This window comes from Diplotaxodon limnothrissa, linkage group LG15 (assembly GCF_057381915.1).
Source record: "Diplotaxodon limnothrissa isolate DT_005_m linkage group LG15, D_limnothrissa_male_GT1.1, whole genome shotgun sequence".
Taxonomy (NCBI): domain Eukaryota; kingdom Metazoa; phylum Chordata; class Actinopteri; order Cichliformes; family Cichlidae; genus Diplotaxodon; species Diplotaxodon limnothrissa.
The window spans coordinates 6,199,648-6,216,528 of record NC_140610.1 but is presented as its reverse complement, the minus strand read 5'-3'; the positions used below and the strand labels follow the sequence as shown (position 1 = coordinate 6,216,528).

The 16,881-nt window shown below is 43.8% G+C and overlaps 1 protein-coding gene across 1 annotated transcript; it reads left to right on the top strand.

The window, feature by feature from the left end:
- The first annotated feature begins 490 nt into the window (after window positions 1–490).
- On the top strand, window positions 491–4,291 carry slc25a47a (solute carrier family 25 member 47a). Its single transcript, XM_085373003.1, has 6 exons — window positions 491–572; window positions 1,121–1,164; window positions 1,246–1,317; window positions 3,145–3,324; window positions 3,430–3,694; window positions 3,978–4,291. The coding sequence occupies exons 1-6, from the start codon at window positions 536–538 to the stop codon at window positions 4,289–4,291; spliced, it is 912 nt and encodes a 303-aa protein (XP_085229129.1). The 5' UTR covers window positions 491–535.
- The last annotated feature ends 12,590 nt before the right edge of the window (window positions 4,292–16,881 follow it).

Genomic DNA, 16,881 nt, shown 5'->3' with positions numbered 1-16,881 from the left:
TATGACCATTATTAGAACTCAACAGTGCTCATGTAAACCTTCAGTAGTTTAGAAATTCTTCTATATCCAGTGCCATCAGTATATTTTGCAACAATAAAGTTGCAAAGGTCTTGAGAGGGCTCATTCATTTTACCCATCACAAAATGTTTCTTGTGTGACACCTTGGTAATGAGAGGCCTTTTTAATAGCCATCAGTTGGGCATGAACCAATTTGCACTAACTGGCAGGGTTGCTTCATAATTACTGATAGATTTCAGCTAGTGGCAAGACTTTCCATGCCTTTTTGCACCCCCCTTTCTTCATACGTTTAATACTTTTTCCCTGTATCATTTCTCCTTATTACATAAAACGTGAACGTCTATGCTTTGATTTGCTTGCATGTGTGGAGTTAAATAGTTATTGTTTTCCCTCGTCGGCATCGGCGGTGACGTTTCATTGACGTAACAGAGCGACAGTCAAGGTTATGTAGCGCATTCAAGAGGAAGAATGGGCTCGCATATGGCATATATTTGTCGGTCAGTCACCAAATGACAGGATGCATTTGGCTGATTTCGTGTCTGGATCATTTGCAGGTGCCGGTTTACATTAATCTATCATTTTATAAATGAATGTAAGCTAACGTTAGCTGAGGAATTTGCTAATGAGCTAGCATGATATGAATTTGGACACCCTCTATAATAACAGCATATTAGATTAATGCTAACGCATATGATGCTTTGATCGCTATGTTTTGCCGTAAATTGTTAAAATAAATGAGTCCTGTCCTCACTAGCTAAACCGTCTTCTGTCCTGGTAAATGTTACGATCTTAATACTGATATGTTAACTAGACAATTTAAAAAAAAAAGATATAACCTGGCATTATCATTATCATCATTATCCACAACAACTTTAAACTTTCCATGTCTAGCAGTTTGATTGCCACCTATGACAGAAAATGTTTACCCTGAAAAGCCTGTCAAGGTTACTTTTTTAAATTACACAAAACATCAGATCAGTAACTTCTCATTTCTGACCTTGCTGTCACCGTCCCCCATTTTTAAGTGTAGCAGTTAAAACTTATAACCTCAAACATCTATGTGTGTGCTATGTACTTGCACTATTTTCTTGTAAACAAACAGGGGCATGTGGAGTTGCAGTGGGCTACCCTCTGGACACTGTGAAGGTACGGCGAATATGTCTCAAAGCAATACAACATACATAATTTGTTTTTGCTTTTTTTACTAGATATTCTCAATCTCTCTAGGTTCGAATACAAACACAGAAGCAGTTCACAGGTGTATATCAGTGTGTAGTGGAGACATTTTCAAAAGAAGGGGTAAGTGGAACTTCTATAGCCTAACCATAAATGCCCAGTAAAGGTGTGGGTGTGTGATCTAATTCAAGCTAATGTGACAAAATCCAGGGATTCAGGCGGACCAGCTCAGCTAATAGAATTGTGGAAAAGCAGCACATGTGACAGATCAGTTTGTTATATTAAGTGTGCACAGCTACAGCTCCAGTGTTGGTGAAAATGGAACACTATAGTTTTCAGATCATTTAAACAACATATAAAATGTATCAAATACGGGCAGCTTGGGAGCGCAGTGGTTAGCACTGTTGCCTCACACCAAGAAGGTCCTGAGTTTGACTCCAAGGTTCAAGGTTCTTTATTTGTCACATGCATAGTTATACAAGTATAACACACAGTGAAATGTAACCTGACACGCTCCTCGACATGTGCAAAAATGGGGGGGGGTAGAGGAAGAACTATATATCTATATATATATATATATATATATATATATATATATATATATATATATATATATATATATATATATATATATATATATATAGGGGATAGAGGCTCCTCTTGAGTCTCTCTGTCCTTGCCCAGATGATGCGGAACCTTCTACCAGATTGCAGAAGTTGGAACAGTTTGTTGCCAGGATGGGACGGGTCCTTCAGTATCTGCGCTGCTCTAGTCCGGCATCTCCTGGTGTAGGTGTCCTGAAGCGGGGGGAGAGCAATCCTGCAGCAGCGTTCTGCTGTACGGATCACTCTCTGGAGAGCTTTTTGGTCCTTCACACAGCTGTTCCCAAACCACGATGTCATGTTCTGTGTGAGGATGCTCTCCACAGCGCCTGTATAGAAAATCCTGAGGATCTTTAGAGAGACCCTGAACTTCCTCAGTTGTCGTAGGTGATACAGGCGCTGCCTAGCCTTTTTGGTCTGGACCTGAATGTGGGCAGCCCATGTCAGGTCTGAGGAGATGTGGACACCAAGATACTTGAAGGTCTGCACCCTCTCCACCTGAGTTCTGCCAGTGAGGAAGTCCAACACCCATGCACACAGACGGCTGTTGAGTCCCAGATCCCTGAGCTTTGTGAACAGTCTGCAGGGCACTATTGTGTTAAACGCTGAACTGTAATCAACAAACAGCATTCTCACATAGTTACCCTGTTTCTTGTCCACGTGGCTGAGTGTGGTGTGCAGGACGTGGGCGATGGCATCCTCTGTGGATCTGTTGGGTCAGTAGGCGACCCATTTTCAAAACGTTTATTACTCTGTAGCATCGCCTCTTCTTTCCCACGGGGTTACGTCACCTCTTCTCAATTCAAAATGGCTTAATAATAATATAGCTGTATGTGGTGAGTATATTAGACTCCACCATCTAGCCAGGGCTTTTGTGTGTGGAGTTTGCATGTTCTCCTGTGTTCGTGTGGGTTCTCTCCAGGTAATCTTCCTCCAACAGTGCAAACTTAGTTAGTGGGGTTAGGTTAATTGATGATTTTAAATTGAATTGCCTCTTGATGTTAATTGTTTACCAGCTGTAATCTTAGATCGTTCAAGATTGAAAATGTACGTTTAGCTTTCAAAACTACAACTGCTTAGTCATTTCCATTTTCTGTTTCCAAAAACGTTGCATCTGGAGAATGTAGCTTAAATATACTCACCACATACAGCTATATTATTATTAAGCCATTTTGAATTCAGAAGAGGTGACGTAACCCTGTGGGAAAGAAGGGGCGATGCTATAGAGTGATAAATGTTTTGAAAATGTGTTGCTGTGTGTAATTCAGCATTAGTTTTCTGTGTTAGCGTTTGAGCGTTTGGAGTTACTTGATCAGTGGTTTCTCTTTTTATTCTCTAATCTCATCAGGTGCATGGCTTCTTCAAAGGCATGTCCTTACCCATTGCCACAGTCTCTATGACGTCCTCGGTGGTGTTTGGCACATACCGGAACTGCTTGCAGTGTCTGAGCCAGGCACGAGGAGCTTGTTGTGGTCCAAACACCAAACTGGAAGTCTTCCTGTCTGGAATGGCCAGCGGTGTAGCTCAGGTAATAGAGATTTCAATAACGTTTTGCAGTTGTACAGATTGTTTACATCAATGCTAACATGCAACATTTTTTTTGCTGAAGCTCTTGTGATATGCCGACCAACAGGTATCAGTGATGTCTCCAGGTGACATCGTGAAAGTACGTCTGCAGTGTCAGACAGAGTCCAGGCGAGCATTAACCAAGACGCCCACGCTAAAGTACCACGGTCCAGTTCACTGCCTGCTAACCATCGTCAAGCAGGAGGGACTCATGGGGCTCTACAGAGGAGCTCTTCCTATCATGTTAAGAGATGGGCCATCATATGCCACTTACTTTTTGACATATGCAACTATCTGTGAATGGTTTGCAGGTGGCAATAAGAAAAAGTTAGGTAAGTGAAGCAGGGGGCGAAAGCCTGCTATTGTTTTAAGTATGTGCAAATCTTCTTCAATACTCATCTGTGTCAGCTGTATCAACACAACCAGCAGTTGTGTGGTGAATTGTACAAGAACGATTTCTATAATTTGCTATATATAATTCTATAAAATACCTGCTTTAAATGTGGCTCCACACCTGAAACTAATTCAAATCCCTGTAGAAAATGTTAACCTGCTCATATGAGGAGCCTAACTAGCATTTACCCGATGATAAAAGTTGTGTAATGTTTCCTCTAGATTGGTATGTTGTGATGCTGGCTGGAGGAATAGCAGGAATGGCCGGTTGGACTATAGGAACACCCATGGACGTCATCAAAGCGCGCCTTCAGATGGATGGAGCAAGGGAGATAAAGAAATATAAGGGCTTTTTCCACTGCATAGCTGAGACTGCAAGAGTGGAGGGAACTGGGGTTTTCTTCAGGAGCCTAGGCATCAATTTGCTGCGTGCATTCCCTGTAAACATGGTGGTGTTTTTTACATATGAGGTTCTGACTGGTTTTTTCCAAGCTGGAGGTGAAGGCGTTGACCCGCCTCAGTTAGGGTTAGAGTAATATTTGCCAACCTCAAGGCTGAGTGCTTGATATGTAATAGCATTCTACTGCTTTATGCATTTTTGCATTGCAATATTTTAAAAGAAAGATCATTTCATTGGCACTGTTACATATAATGCATACATTAGTAAGTGATACAATACATTTTTAGTGTAAAGTTTAAGTGTCAAGCTACCAAGAGTTTTTGGCATGATCCATGTGACCACTAGATGGCCTCCCTGACCAATTTGTCACATTTTGGCCTTTGTTTTTCTGCTCTGCCTAAAAGTAAGAAAACAGTCTGCAGAGTCATTAAAGGACTTTTGTCAGTGACCGTATATTTGACTTTATTCAAGACCGTTTAAGTCTTCAGCTTAAAATGAGCCGCAGTACGCACAGTTTACAGCAATCATGTTACCTGTCCACAACCATGCCATGTATATGTTTTTAGTTAGTGCATTTTTATTTATTTATTTATTTTTTTGCTGTTTCCAAAAATGTTACATGTGGAGAATGTGACTTAAATATGCTGAACATAAATCAGTGTATTGTTAGGCATTTTTGAACTGAATTATTTATTAATTGAATGTCTTTAAAAATAGACTCAGGATTACATTCTGCATATCACCAAATAGGACTTTATGAGTCCTATTTAAATCTTTAAAACAAGTTATCTGTATCTATAATATAATATTGGAGCCTATCTACATTAACTCAAACATTTCTGTTTTTCTTGCTTTCCCATTTCTTTCTCATTTCTGAAAATACAGCACAATTTAACTCCTGCTGGCTATGGTTTTATTTTGAGGTCTTGTGGGTGCACAGAAAAATCAGGGATCTTCAAACACTAGGAATGTTTCAAATTATGTATCTCCAGCAATGTGTTTGTACAGGTATTATGAGAATGTTCAATGTGCTTTCCATAATAAAGGAAGTTTGCAGAAAATTTGTTTTAAGTGTTGTGACAGTCTCCTCATTAATGCTAGTAATTAATTTCATAATTAAGTGTTAAAAGTAAGCGAAAGCAATTATTGCTCTGTCGCTCTGGTTTATTTACCTGTTCAAAATGTTGCTGAATTATTTAGTTATATATTATTTTTTGGGGGGGAAACAAAAACACAGACATATATTCTCACCTATAAGTAAAGATAAGTCTCTACAAGTGGATATTTTCCAACTACTACACTCTAACAAGACTAGATGTCATGAAACCAAAGAAATCATGCATAAATATTTAAAGATATGTACTATAAATACTGTCAGTTATAACAGGAAACAAATTCACATAACTATCCAAATTAGTAAAGTTACCATAAGTATTAAAAATTTGATTGAATTAGATTGTGGATAAATGGTTCATGTTACGTTTCTCCCACTGAAAACGCTACATCCAGATGAACAGAATCAACTTTTGGAGACATGCTGTCCAAACTGTGTCTCGCCTCATGTACCTAAAAAACATGAGCTGTAAATTAGCCTTTAATTTTATTCGAGGAATTATTAGAGGAAGGTTGATATTTATTACAATAATTATACATTGGCATTATTAAATTGAAACGAAATTCATGCTTGAATGGACAAAAGAATGAACTTTGCATGCAAGGCACACTAACACGGCTTTTTAAATGTCCCCAGTTACTTGACAGAGTTCAAGTTTTTCAGTATGAGCTGTTCTTGAATTGGACACATTTAGCATCTCCCAAATGATTATCTAGAGACCTATACTACCAAAATAATTGGACAGGCTTGGACATACTTTACTCAGATTGGACCAAATTGACACATGTTCTCTATTCTATTTTCAAATTGTAGGCTCTGGCATTTAAACAATGCTTACTTGCTATTATTGACCACAAAGTGTGGCATAAAAATATCCCCCAAGCTACAACCAGTCTGGCCTGTTTATACAAGGCAGGATGGAGTCATGTTTCGTGTTGTTCATGCACATTCTGACCCTATTATCCGAATCAGTGGTTGATCAGTGGTTGTTGATCAATGGTCATGAGAATTTGCATATTAATGATCAAGGAACTGAACGCCGAGCCCATTGTTTCTTCAATGGTGCTAGTTTTAGTCATTATGGAAATGTACAAAGAGCTTGGACAGAAAAGTGTCTGGACTTCTTTAAGTTGATTGAAGATGCTTCACCTCTCATCTGAGCAGCTTTATCAGTTCTAAGGTCAAATGGTGGAGACTCCAAGATTTAAGCCCTATGGGAGTCCCATAGGACCCCCTAATGATCCTCTAGTTCAATTCCCTCACAAATTGGTACAGCAGCTGCACTGCAACCAATAAATTAAGGTCTGTAGATGTTCTTGAGTTTTAGTCAGAGAAAAGGAAAAATTAAAAGCAGGCGAGAATCAAACCTTCCTACCAAGAACCCCATGTCACAGAGTTACATCCATTTCAAAAGCTTCTTTTGAAGCTGGCACCTCTTCTATTCCCTTCAAAACTGAGTTAGGGGTATAAACAACACTATTGTTTGATGAAATGATTGGCTCAGTTAGGGCGATCGTGGCTCAAGAGTTGGGAGTTTGCCTTGTAATCGGAAGTTTGCCGGTTCGAGCCCCGGCTTGGACATTGTGTCCTTGGGCGAGACACTTCACCCGTTGCCTACTGGTGGTGGTCAGAGGCCCTGGTGGTGCCAGTGTCCGGCAGCCTTGCCTCTGTCAGTGTGCCTCAGGGTGGCTGTGGCTACATGTAGCTTGCCATCACCAGTGTGTGGATGACTGGTTGTGTAAAGCGCTTTGGGGTCCTTAGGGACTTGAAAAGCGCTATACAAATACAGGCCATTATCCCGCAAGTAATATCAAGTGGAATCCTGGAAGCATTTTAAGAGCTGAATGAATGACCACGCCGAGCAGCCCACAGACACTATTTCTGCAATAACCCCACTAATCATTCTCTCACTCTCCTTCTCTCTCAGGGTGCTTGTTGTGTGAACTGCTAATTATTCCACATGAAGTATGTGTTAAAGTGACAGTTTCATCTGTTTTACATGTGTAAATGTGTGTGGCTCATGCGTATCCACAATGGGTGCAATAAAGGCCTGTTAGAACTCAACTGTAATTATTTAATCGCAGTACAAATGACAGATTTATTCAGTGAATAAAGTGAGCTCACGCTGGGTGAGACCCCAGGAGTTTTGTTTTCACTTGGGCAGACCTTTGGTTTACATCCTGCAAACATGAACAAATAAAACACATACATGCTTTCCTGTTGTGAAACTGCATGCATGTATTTACAGACAAGTCATTACACTGCCTGCAAAAACCAGTCTTAAACATGATTGATAACCAGAAAAGTTCGCAGTTTCCGTTAAAAATGACCTAACATAGCAATTATGCAAAGTTATGTGTAGTTCAATGCCTTTGATCGGCAAGGGTGAAGAGTTTGGCCAAACATAAAAGAAGGTTTTCTCAGTCTATAAGCCTTCATCTCAGTTCCAAGCCAGAGTGGGGATTCATAAACCAGGCGTTTCCACAATGAGATGATTGCTAAAATTCTAGGAACTGCCTTTCGTACTGTGAAACAAGAAAACCAGTCATGTTGTCTTTGTTAGCTGCTTTTAATTAAACCAGGCATTTTCCCCTCATGCAACAACAACACACAATTATGCAATGATTTAAAGATCTCCTTCAGTAAAGCTAGGCTGAATACTGAGTGACACCTTTTTCTTCTTCTTTTTGTGTTGCTATCTTTCAACAACATTGAAGGACGCAGGCTTAGAATATGCTGACATGACTCGATTATCGTATTTGTCAGTGATTAAAAGAAGATGTTTCTAACCTGGATTTTCCATTTTTGGATGGCACAGAAGATAGCATAACTTCTTATGCACAAAGCAGAGCATGCAAAGAGAATATTGTCCTGCTGCCACTTTACTAAGCTAATCGGTGAGTTTAGTTCTAACACATGACTCATGGCAAAGGAGAATTTCATGTATTTTAACTATATCAGAGCACATGTTATGTTTCTATGCTGAATATTCAAGGATCATAGGAGCCTGGTTTCTTTTTATTACTAGAACCAAATTATTAAGCAGCAAGTTTACTTTAATAGAATAAAGTGAATTCAGAACAATTGTTTCGAAGCAAAATCTTAGGAACTTCCAAAGGGCTGTCCAAAGTACAATGATTAATCAGCCAGTTGTGTGGGTGATTCATTAAATGATGCGTGTTCGCAAAATGTCTTGAAAGCTTCATTTTGTTGTCAGAAATGGTCCTTGGTAACTACCACTTGGGCCCCCTTTAACCAATTGCTGTTTGGGCTATTTTGGGAGCTCTGCGCTCCCCTGTTAGTGACGTGTGCTGCTGGGTAAATTTGCAGCTCCGGCGGCCTGGGCCTGCAACCTCAGATGGCATCAATCGGGAGGAAATAGAGGGGTGGGAGGGATGAGAAGAAAGGGTAAGAGCAAAGATACTAGAACGAGAGGAGGTGGACAGAAAAAACTAAAGAAATACAAATACTGTGAGATGATCCGAGGACAAGAGAGGGATGTTAAGTGAGATGCAGTTCAAAATGGGAAAAAATACAGTACACAAGATAATTAATCAGACAGAAACACTTTGGAAAAAACTCAATTATTTTTATTTGAATCTGAGTCATTTTAAATTAAGCATTGGTGAAATTCTGTTTGCATGAAAGGGAAGAGATGAAGAACACATTCATGAGGAAAAATCAACTGCTCTCAATTCTTGATGACTAACAAGTGTAGGGAAGAGTCGGGCGCAATGATGGAGGTGGAGGAGTGGGGGCGCTATTGTACTTCTTATTTGTTTGGAAGAAAGGATATACTGAATAAATCCCCTTGATGTTCAGCGCAAATTCTGTCTTAAATCATGCCTTTCAAGATCCATTTGTGGTACTTTTGCTTTATTTCTTGCACTGGGTAGACTGGGTAATTAAAACTGCATTTAAATGAGAAAGTTTTCACAATCCTTTTGCTAAAAAGTAGACAAGGAGAGTATTGTATATTGTTTAGCGAGTTCTTTAGGTTTGAAATTGATTTTAATTCATGACAGTAGTACAACGGATACTTCCACTGGCCTTACATTAGTGTCCCGATAGTGCATCACCTTCACCATCAGATACTTTTATCTTAAAGAGGGATGAACAGCAGTCCGTAATACACATAAATAAACATAAACCATCTAACATTTTTCTTCTTTGACTTTTCCAACAGCAATACTGGAAGCGGCTCTAGAAAGTGCATATAAATAGCAGAGAAGTTCATAGAGTAGATGACAGGAGACCCAATATTGCTCCTTGGAGGACACCTTTCTGAGCTTCTAATGTGTTTGATTTGACAAGAAATCACAAAAACCATAAATTTTACAAGTGTGTAGGAACTTATTAACAGTAGTAGGTCAAAGATTAAATCCTGGTAGTTATAATGGACAAAAAAGGTTTGTGTTAAAGAATGATTCTAGGATTATAGTTAAACAGCAATGACGTCATCAGATATTTAGGCCACCAGTGTTACCATACCTTTACAAAAAAATACGACTTTATCTGATTTCCACAATGAGACAATTATCCCCAAACAGAGTTTCAGTCAGTCACACAATTGTTGTAGACATTATAATTAATCAGTGGTTGAAGTTTGTTTTTATCCCTTTCAAAAAATTGCCTGTTAAAGCAAAGATTTCTCATTCCTTTAGTCATTTCAGTTTGGATATCCGTTGAAATCAGTTTAATCAGAAACATAAATTCAGAGGATCGATAAGTCAACCATAAATACCTTATCTCCTCCAGAGCTTCACTAATTGCAGAGGTGGGGCAATAAACACCCATAATCGCATTCCCTCACGCACAGATGTCCTCAGTAACCTATTCAAATTCCTCAGGCTCTGGGAATCAGTACACAGTCCCCTTTCTTCCCTCTGTTCCATCAAAACACAGCTACTGTCATTTAAAGCACTGGCACAGAGCCAGCTTTCCATGCAGATAAACATCTGGTGCTGTTTTGTTTAACATCACATGCTTAAATTCCTCTTTTTTATGCAACAGTATAAAAGTGAGTTAGAATTAGTTACACCAGGAAGTGTGGGTTAAATGTCATTCCACCCATTTCCTATTTGTACTCGAATTTCGTAGCATTGTAAAATCTGACATAAAGAATGTTCATACTTGTTGGTCCCCCCCTCCCACCATGCCCCCTCTTTTTTTTAACCGAGAAGTTTTTGCTACTGAAGTTTTGCTAATGTTTAACAGATTCACTATAAGATCGTTGCATTTAATTTTTTTATTCGAATATCTTTGTAGGTATACAGAAGGTACAGAAGCCCATTTTTAGCGACAGCCAGTCCTGTGTTTGATATGAAATTTTGTGTTACATAATGTAAGTTTATCATATTAATTGATCAACAGAAACCCCCCCCCCCCCCCCCCAGTTTCTACAACTGCCTTTTTGACAGAAGGACAGCAGTAAGCAGGAGAAACTTTACAAGGTGGTAGAGAGATCTGCTATGGTGTATGACTTGGAGATAGTGGTACAGGGAAAAAAATGGGAAAAGGAGTTGGCAGAGCTGAATGTGATTTCAGTCACTAAGCATGTTAACAGGTAAATCATCTATTACCTACCATCTTGGCCAATGTGATGCAGAGGATTTAGGGTGTGAAGAAGTTCTTGTTAACTCCTTTAGCATGTTAACAAAAAAAAGCTTTGATGATGGAGAGTGGACATCAGCTGCAGTGTCAGCTGGCAATGCAAATTGAGCCTGTTCAGATTAGCATCTCTGTTAAATGAATCAGCACAGTGTAAGCAGTTGTTTTTCAGTATTTTTCAGTAATATTTTAACCCCACTCCATGCCCAGCTGATACATACAGTTAATCATGACACACAATGCTAAGGCCTTTTCTTTCTGTTGAGATTTCATTTAATATATTTAGAATATTTTTTCAATCAATCAGCTGTTTTCAGATATATGTGGTGTCACAAAAGCCACTACAAATATGATGTTACAGAACATAAATCCATTGCTGGAGATTGAACAGATGTAAAGTACTTAAAAATCTGTATAACACTAATGATGCATATTCTTCTGTAGAATGGGCATTTACTTTTGATATGTTGTGTACAACCTGCCAGCAACCCAATTTTATGTGCAGGGTGTTTTTATACTGTTTTATTGATGTCACAGGATGAGTGTGTGAAAGTGAAATTAATTGAACCAAATGACTGTCTGTAGGGCAATTGAAAAAAACAAGAAGAAAACATTTGAGAAGGAAGAACCTTTTGCAAGAGAAGAAAATTAGTAGGGAAAGATGGAGAAAAATAAAGAGAGAAACAGCAGAAAGCAACAGACAAGGATAAGTGAGGGAGAAGGGATAAGGAAGAGGCAAAGAAAAACTGATGAGATATAAGAGTAAGGGTAGGTGAAGAGAACTGTCATGCAGTTCTAGAAGAGAGCCTTAGAGCAGCCTTAGTGTTGGCATCTCTGATCATCTACTCACACTGACAGCTTGGCGTCATGGTAGAGGGTTCAGACCAGGTCAGTCATCAGATGACAGATTATATTCAAAGCACGTGTTGACCCAGATATTGGCAGTGGATAAATTCCACAACCCCTTATTAGTTTCAAATGTGATCAAACTTCATAAGTTAAGGACTTTATTGCATCTTCCCTGCAGAAACTGCAATAGAAATAGGACTGCCATACCACACCAGGAACACTTTTTTTTACATAAAAAGTGCTGATAACCCTCCTGTAGGCCCACCACCTGCAAGAGATGCTGAGGTGATTCCCCGGCTACCAAGACTAGAGATTGGGACATGGAACATGACCTCTGGAGAAGTGGCCTGAGGTGTCACGTGAGGTTGAGAGGTACTGGCTAGATACAGATCAAAAGTTTAAGACCACAACTGAGAACATTCAGGGATAGATGGCAAGGGAAACACACACCACTTGGAGAAATGTTCCCATGCACCTCATGGAAACGCTTGCATCAAGTATGCCACAACAAATTTTTTAAGTGATCAACAATAACGGTGGGCCTACTCAATACTGAGTTCGTGTTTGGAACTTTGATTTCTGTTTTGGGTGGGTTTACAGGTTTTTTTGAGGTGTGGTCCTTTTGATCAGCTGCAAAACAGCCTGTTTCAGTTTAAGCGTTGTTTTCAATAAAGTGCATGCTCAAAAAATGTTTTGTCTCCCTCCCATTTCTTCTTGTTGCATGTTGATGCTCTACTTGGAAGCTTGTTAAGATTCAACCATCCAAAATATGATTTTTTTTGCCTTTTTGCCATTTTTCAAGTCGTCTTAAACTTTTGATTGGGTCTGTATAAACAGGCTCACCTCAATGCAGGCCTTGAGCTCTGGAACCAGAATCCTGGACAGAGGTTGGACTCTGTCCAAGTCTGGAGTTGGAATTTGGTGAGAGCCAGTGGGTTGGGGTGGGTATCTTAGTATTCCCTCAACTTGCAACTCTGTACGTTGGAGATTTTCCTGGTGGACGAGAGGGTTTGTTCCCTGTGCCTTCGGATTGGGGAAATGGTCCTGACTGCCATCTGCACTTTTGTGCTGAATGACAGTTTACAGTACCCATCTTTCTTGGAGTTCCTGGTTGGGGTGCTTGAGGGTGCTCTACCAGGGGACTCTGTCGTCTTACTGGGGGCCTCCACGCTCATGCGGGCAATGACAGTGAGACCTGGGAGGAACGGCCTGGCAGACCTGAACCCGAACGGTGTTCTGTTATTGGAAATCTGTGCAAACCACAGTTTGTCCATAATGAACACCATGTTCGGACATAATGGTGTCCATAAGTGCATGTGGCACCAGGACACCCTATGCTGCACATTGATGATTGATTTTTTAATCGAGTCATCAGATCTGCAGCCTTATGTTCTGGACACTCGGGTGAAGAGAAGTGCTCAGTTCTTTTGGGAGGATGCTGAATAGACCTGGGGCACCTAAACATATTATGAGGGTGTGCTCCGAACACCTTGCAGAGGCCCGGTTCACAACATCTTCAACTCCCACCTCTGGCAGAGCTTCAAAAGCATTCTGAGGGAGACTGGGGACATTGAGTCCGAATGGATCATGTTCATGTTCAGACCGCAGCTTGGGCGGTGGCTGAAGCAAAAACTTGGGTGTGGGGGGAGTTCAGAGAGGCCATGGAAAAAGACTCTCAGACTGCCTCGAAGAGATTGGAACCCCACTAGAGTGGTTCACAGCTGAGTGTGAAGCGGCAGGAATGAGAATCAGCACCTACAAGTCTTAGGCCATGGTCCTCAGCTGGAAAAGGCTGGAATGCCCATTCCGGGTCAGGGACGAGTTACTGCCCCAACTGGAGGAGTTTAAGTATCTTGGGGAACTTATTCATGATTGAGGGGAGCGGGAGATTGACAGACAGATTAGTGCTGTGGCTGCAGTGATGCGAATACTGCACCAGTTCGTTGTGGTGAAGAGAGAGCTGAGCGTAAAAGCAAAGCTCTCGAGCTACCATTCCTACCCTCACCTATGGTCACACCAGCACACCACAACCCTTTCACCCTAGGGTGAAGAGTTTGGCCATCCAGGAGGGGCTTAGAGTAGAGCTGCTACTCCTCCACATTGAAATGAGCCATTTGAGGTCGTTCAGGCGTCTGACAATGACGCCTCCATGCCTCCTGGGTGAGGTGTTCCGGGTATGTCCCACAGGGAGAAAGCCCAGGGCAGACCAAGGACATGGAGAGATTATCATATCTTTCGGCTGGCCTGGGAACGCTTTGGTGTTCCTCCAGACAATGGAGGAGGTGGCTGGGGGGAAGGAGGTCTGGGCTTCTCTGCTTAGGCTGCTGCGCCCGAGACCCAACCCTGGAAAATAGATGACAAGATGGCTGGATATACATAGATATATAGCTATATATGTCATGGTCCTGGGCCATGTGGGCCCAGTATTCTTAGTTCCTTGTATTTTTGTATTTCGTTCCTTATTTAGGCCATGTTTTCTGAGTTGCCCTGTTGTGTTGTTCCCTAAGTGTTTTCCCTTCATGGCTTTTACCCCCTGTGTGCCCCTCTGTGTATCTGTGAGCCCTCGTCTCTCCTTATGTTTTATTCCATGTTTCCCCTGCCCTTTATGTCTAAGTTCTCCCCGTGCTCTCTCTCCCCCCTGTGTGCCCTCTATGTATTTATGAGCCCTCGTCTCCCTTTGTGGTTGTTTCATGTTTCCCCAGCCCGTTATGTCTGTGTTTTCCCCGTGCTCTCTCTCCTCCTGTCTGAACCTCTGTGCCTGTACATGTCATGTTCAGTTCACCCCGCCCTGTCTCGTTATGATTATCAGTATCACCTGTGTTCCCCGTGTGTGCCCACTTTCCTCGTTTACCCTCTGTGTATTTCTGTCTGAGTCTCCCTCTGTTCGGCGTCGCGTTCTCCCTCATGTTGTGTGTTATTCTCCCCGTGGTTCGGTTCCTTGTACATCTCATGCTTTAGTTTTCCCAGTTTTAGTTTATTTTGTATTGCTTCTCGTGGCCAGCAATAAAGCTGTGTTTTTGAGTTTATCCCCGTGTCTGTGAATCTGCATCTTGGGTCCTTCTCCTGCCTGCCACACAACGTATCATGACAGAAGAACGCGACCGCAACATGGACCCAGCAGTTCACAACCCCTCCACGGACCTCCAGGACGACGCGAACATGTCGGACCCAGCGACACAGAGGAGGGGGATCGTCCGGACAGTGGAGTCTCTATGCGACAAGTGGCTGCACTGTTCCAGTGAGGAGGAACGAGAGGAGTTCGCCCGCCAAGTAGGGGTGTGCGTATCTGTGTTCCCCTGGTTATGGGAGACGCTGCACCCCCTCGTCAGCGACTTTCTCGTCTCCACCCTCCAACTCCGTCCGCAGGAGCAGCGGCCCAGTGGGCGTGCACCTTCACCAGAGCCGTGCCGTTGCGCCGTTTCCCCGCTGTCTCATGAGCCAGTAGCGGTCAGAGTTGGAACGGTGAGGCTCGCCACAGACACACCTTCCGCCCGCACCCCGCCGGCTTCCGCGTCTTCACCGCGGTCTGGCCGCACGGCGTGGCGCACGGAGACAACGGAAGCCATAGACTTTGGCGAGGAAGAGCGGCAGCAGGTGTTACGGGCTTATCGGGAGGACGAGCTCCGGCGGAAACCCTGGCTCATCCCGGAGGAGGACCTCTCACCTGCTGCACAGCCTACCAGCCGCTCGCCGTCTCCGATCCGCTTAGGCTATTTTTCGCCTGTCTCATTTCTGGCAAGGATGGGGGCGGACGACGGGGAACTCACCACTACGTCACCCTCTGTGTTGGCGCCATCAGCGCCCATCGCGCCAGCTTCCTCTGCTCGAAGGAGGCGGCGCGCCCGCCACCATAAACCGGACAATGCTAAAACTACAAAACATGAAGTGGACGGCGGGTTCATTTTTGATAGAGCTATTTTTGTCGACCCTGAGCCTGCCATTTCTCGGACAGTTTTTTCTGAGCCTGCTCCTTTTCCTGCTCGTGTTTCTCCTCCCAGGCCAGCTCAGTCAGCTCCCTCGCAGCCCCTCACAACTCAGTTAGCTCCCTCGCAGCCCTTCACAGCTCAGTTAGCTCCCTCGCAGCCCTTCACAGCTCAGTCAGCTCCCTCGCAGCCCTTCACAGCTCAGTTAGCTCCCTCGCAGCCACCCTCAGTCCAGTTTCCAGTGTCCCCCTCAGTTCAGTTTCCAGTGTCCCCCGTGTCCCTTTCAGTTCAGGCCCCAGTAGCTCCAGTGCCGCCTGTAGCGCAGGCCCCAGTAGCTCCAGTGCCGCCTGTAGCGCAGGCCCCAGTAGCTCCAGTGCCGCCTGCAGCGCAGGCCCCAGTAGCTCCAGTGCCGCCTGCAGCGCAGGCCCCAGTAGCTCCAGTGCCGCCTGCATTGCAGGCCCCAGTAGCTCCAGTGCCGCCTGTAGCGCAGGCCCCAGTAGCTCAGCTCCCCGCGTCTCCAGTAGCCCAGTCCCCGATAGCAGTACGGTCCGCTGGTCAGCTTAACATTCAGCCAGGGGTCTCAAATCTCTCTGGCTCTGCATCAGCTCCTGCTGGGAGCTCGGATGAGCTCATCCAGGACTCCGCGGCTCCCACGCCGCCATCTACCTCGTCAGCTGGAGGGTCCGAGGGGCCCGTTCAGCCTCCTGTCTCCGTTGGAGGGTCCGAGGGGCCCGTTCAGCCTCCTGTCTCCGCTGGAGGGTCCGAGGGGCCCGTTCAGCCTCCTGTCTCCGCTGGAGGGTCCGAGGGGCCCGTTCAGCAACCTTCCTCGTCAGCTGGGGGTTCAGGAGAACCGCACCAGCCTCATGCCACGTCTGCTGGGGGGCCCGAGCCGCCCGTCCAGCACCATGCCACCTCAGCTGGAGGGCCCGAGGAGCCCATCCAGCCACCTTCTGCTTCTGCTCCTCCTAGTCCAGCTCCAGCCCGTGCTTCGTCAGCCGCAGCTCCAGCCCGTGCTTCGTCAGCCGCAGCTCCAGCCTGTGCTTCGTCAGCCGCAGCCTCAGAGCCTTCATCCTCGCCCGGTCCGGCCTCTGCATCAGCTGCTCCTGCTCCACCTGGTCCGGCTCCGGCTTCAGCCTCAGAGTCTTCGTCCTCGTCTGGCCCAGCCTCAGAGTCTTCAGCCTGTGCTTCGTCTGGTCCAGCCTCTGAGTCTTCAGCCTGTGCTTCATCTGG

Bases quoted from the DNA above. Each gene is read 5' to 3' on its own strand.
- slc25a47a (XM_085373003.1), top strand. From the start codon at position 536: ATGCATTTGGCTGATTTCGTGTCTGGATCATTTGCAG. The intron at 1,318-3,144 runs GTAAGTGGAACT...TAATCTCATCAG, and splicing joins AGACATTTTCAAAAGAAGGG to GTGCATGGCTTCTTCAAAGG. The intron at 3,325-3,429 runs GTAATAGAGATT...GCCGACCAACAG, and splicing joins TGGCCAGCGGTGTAGCTCAG to GTATCAGTGATGTCTCCAGG.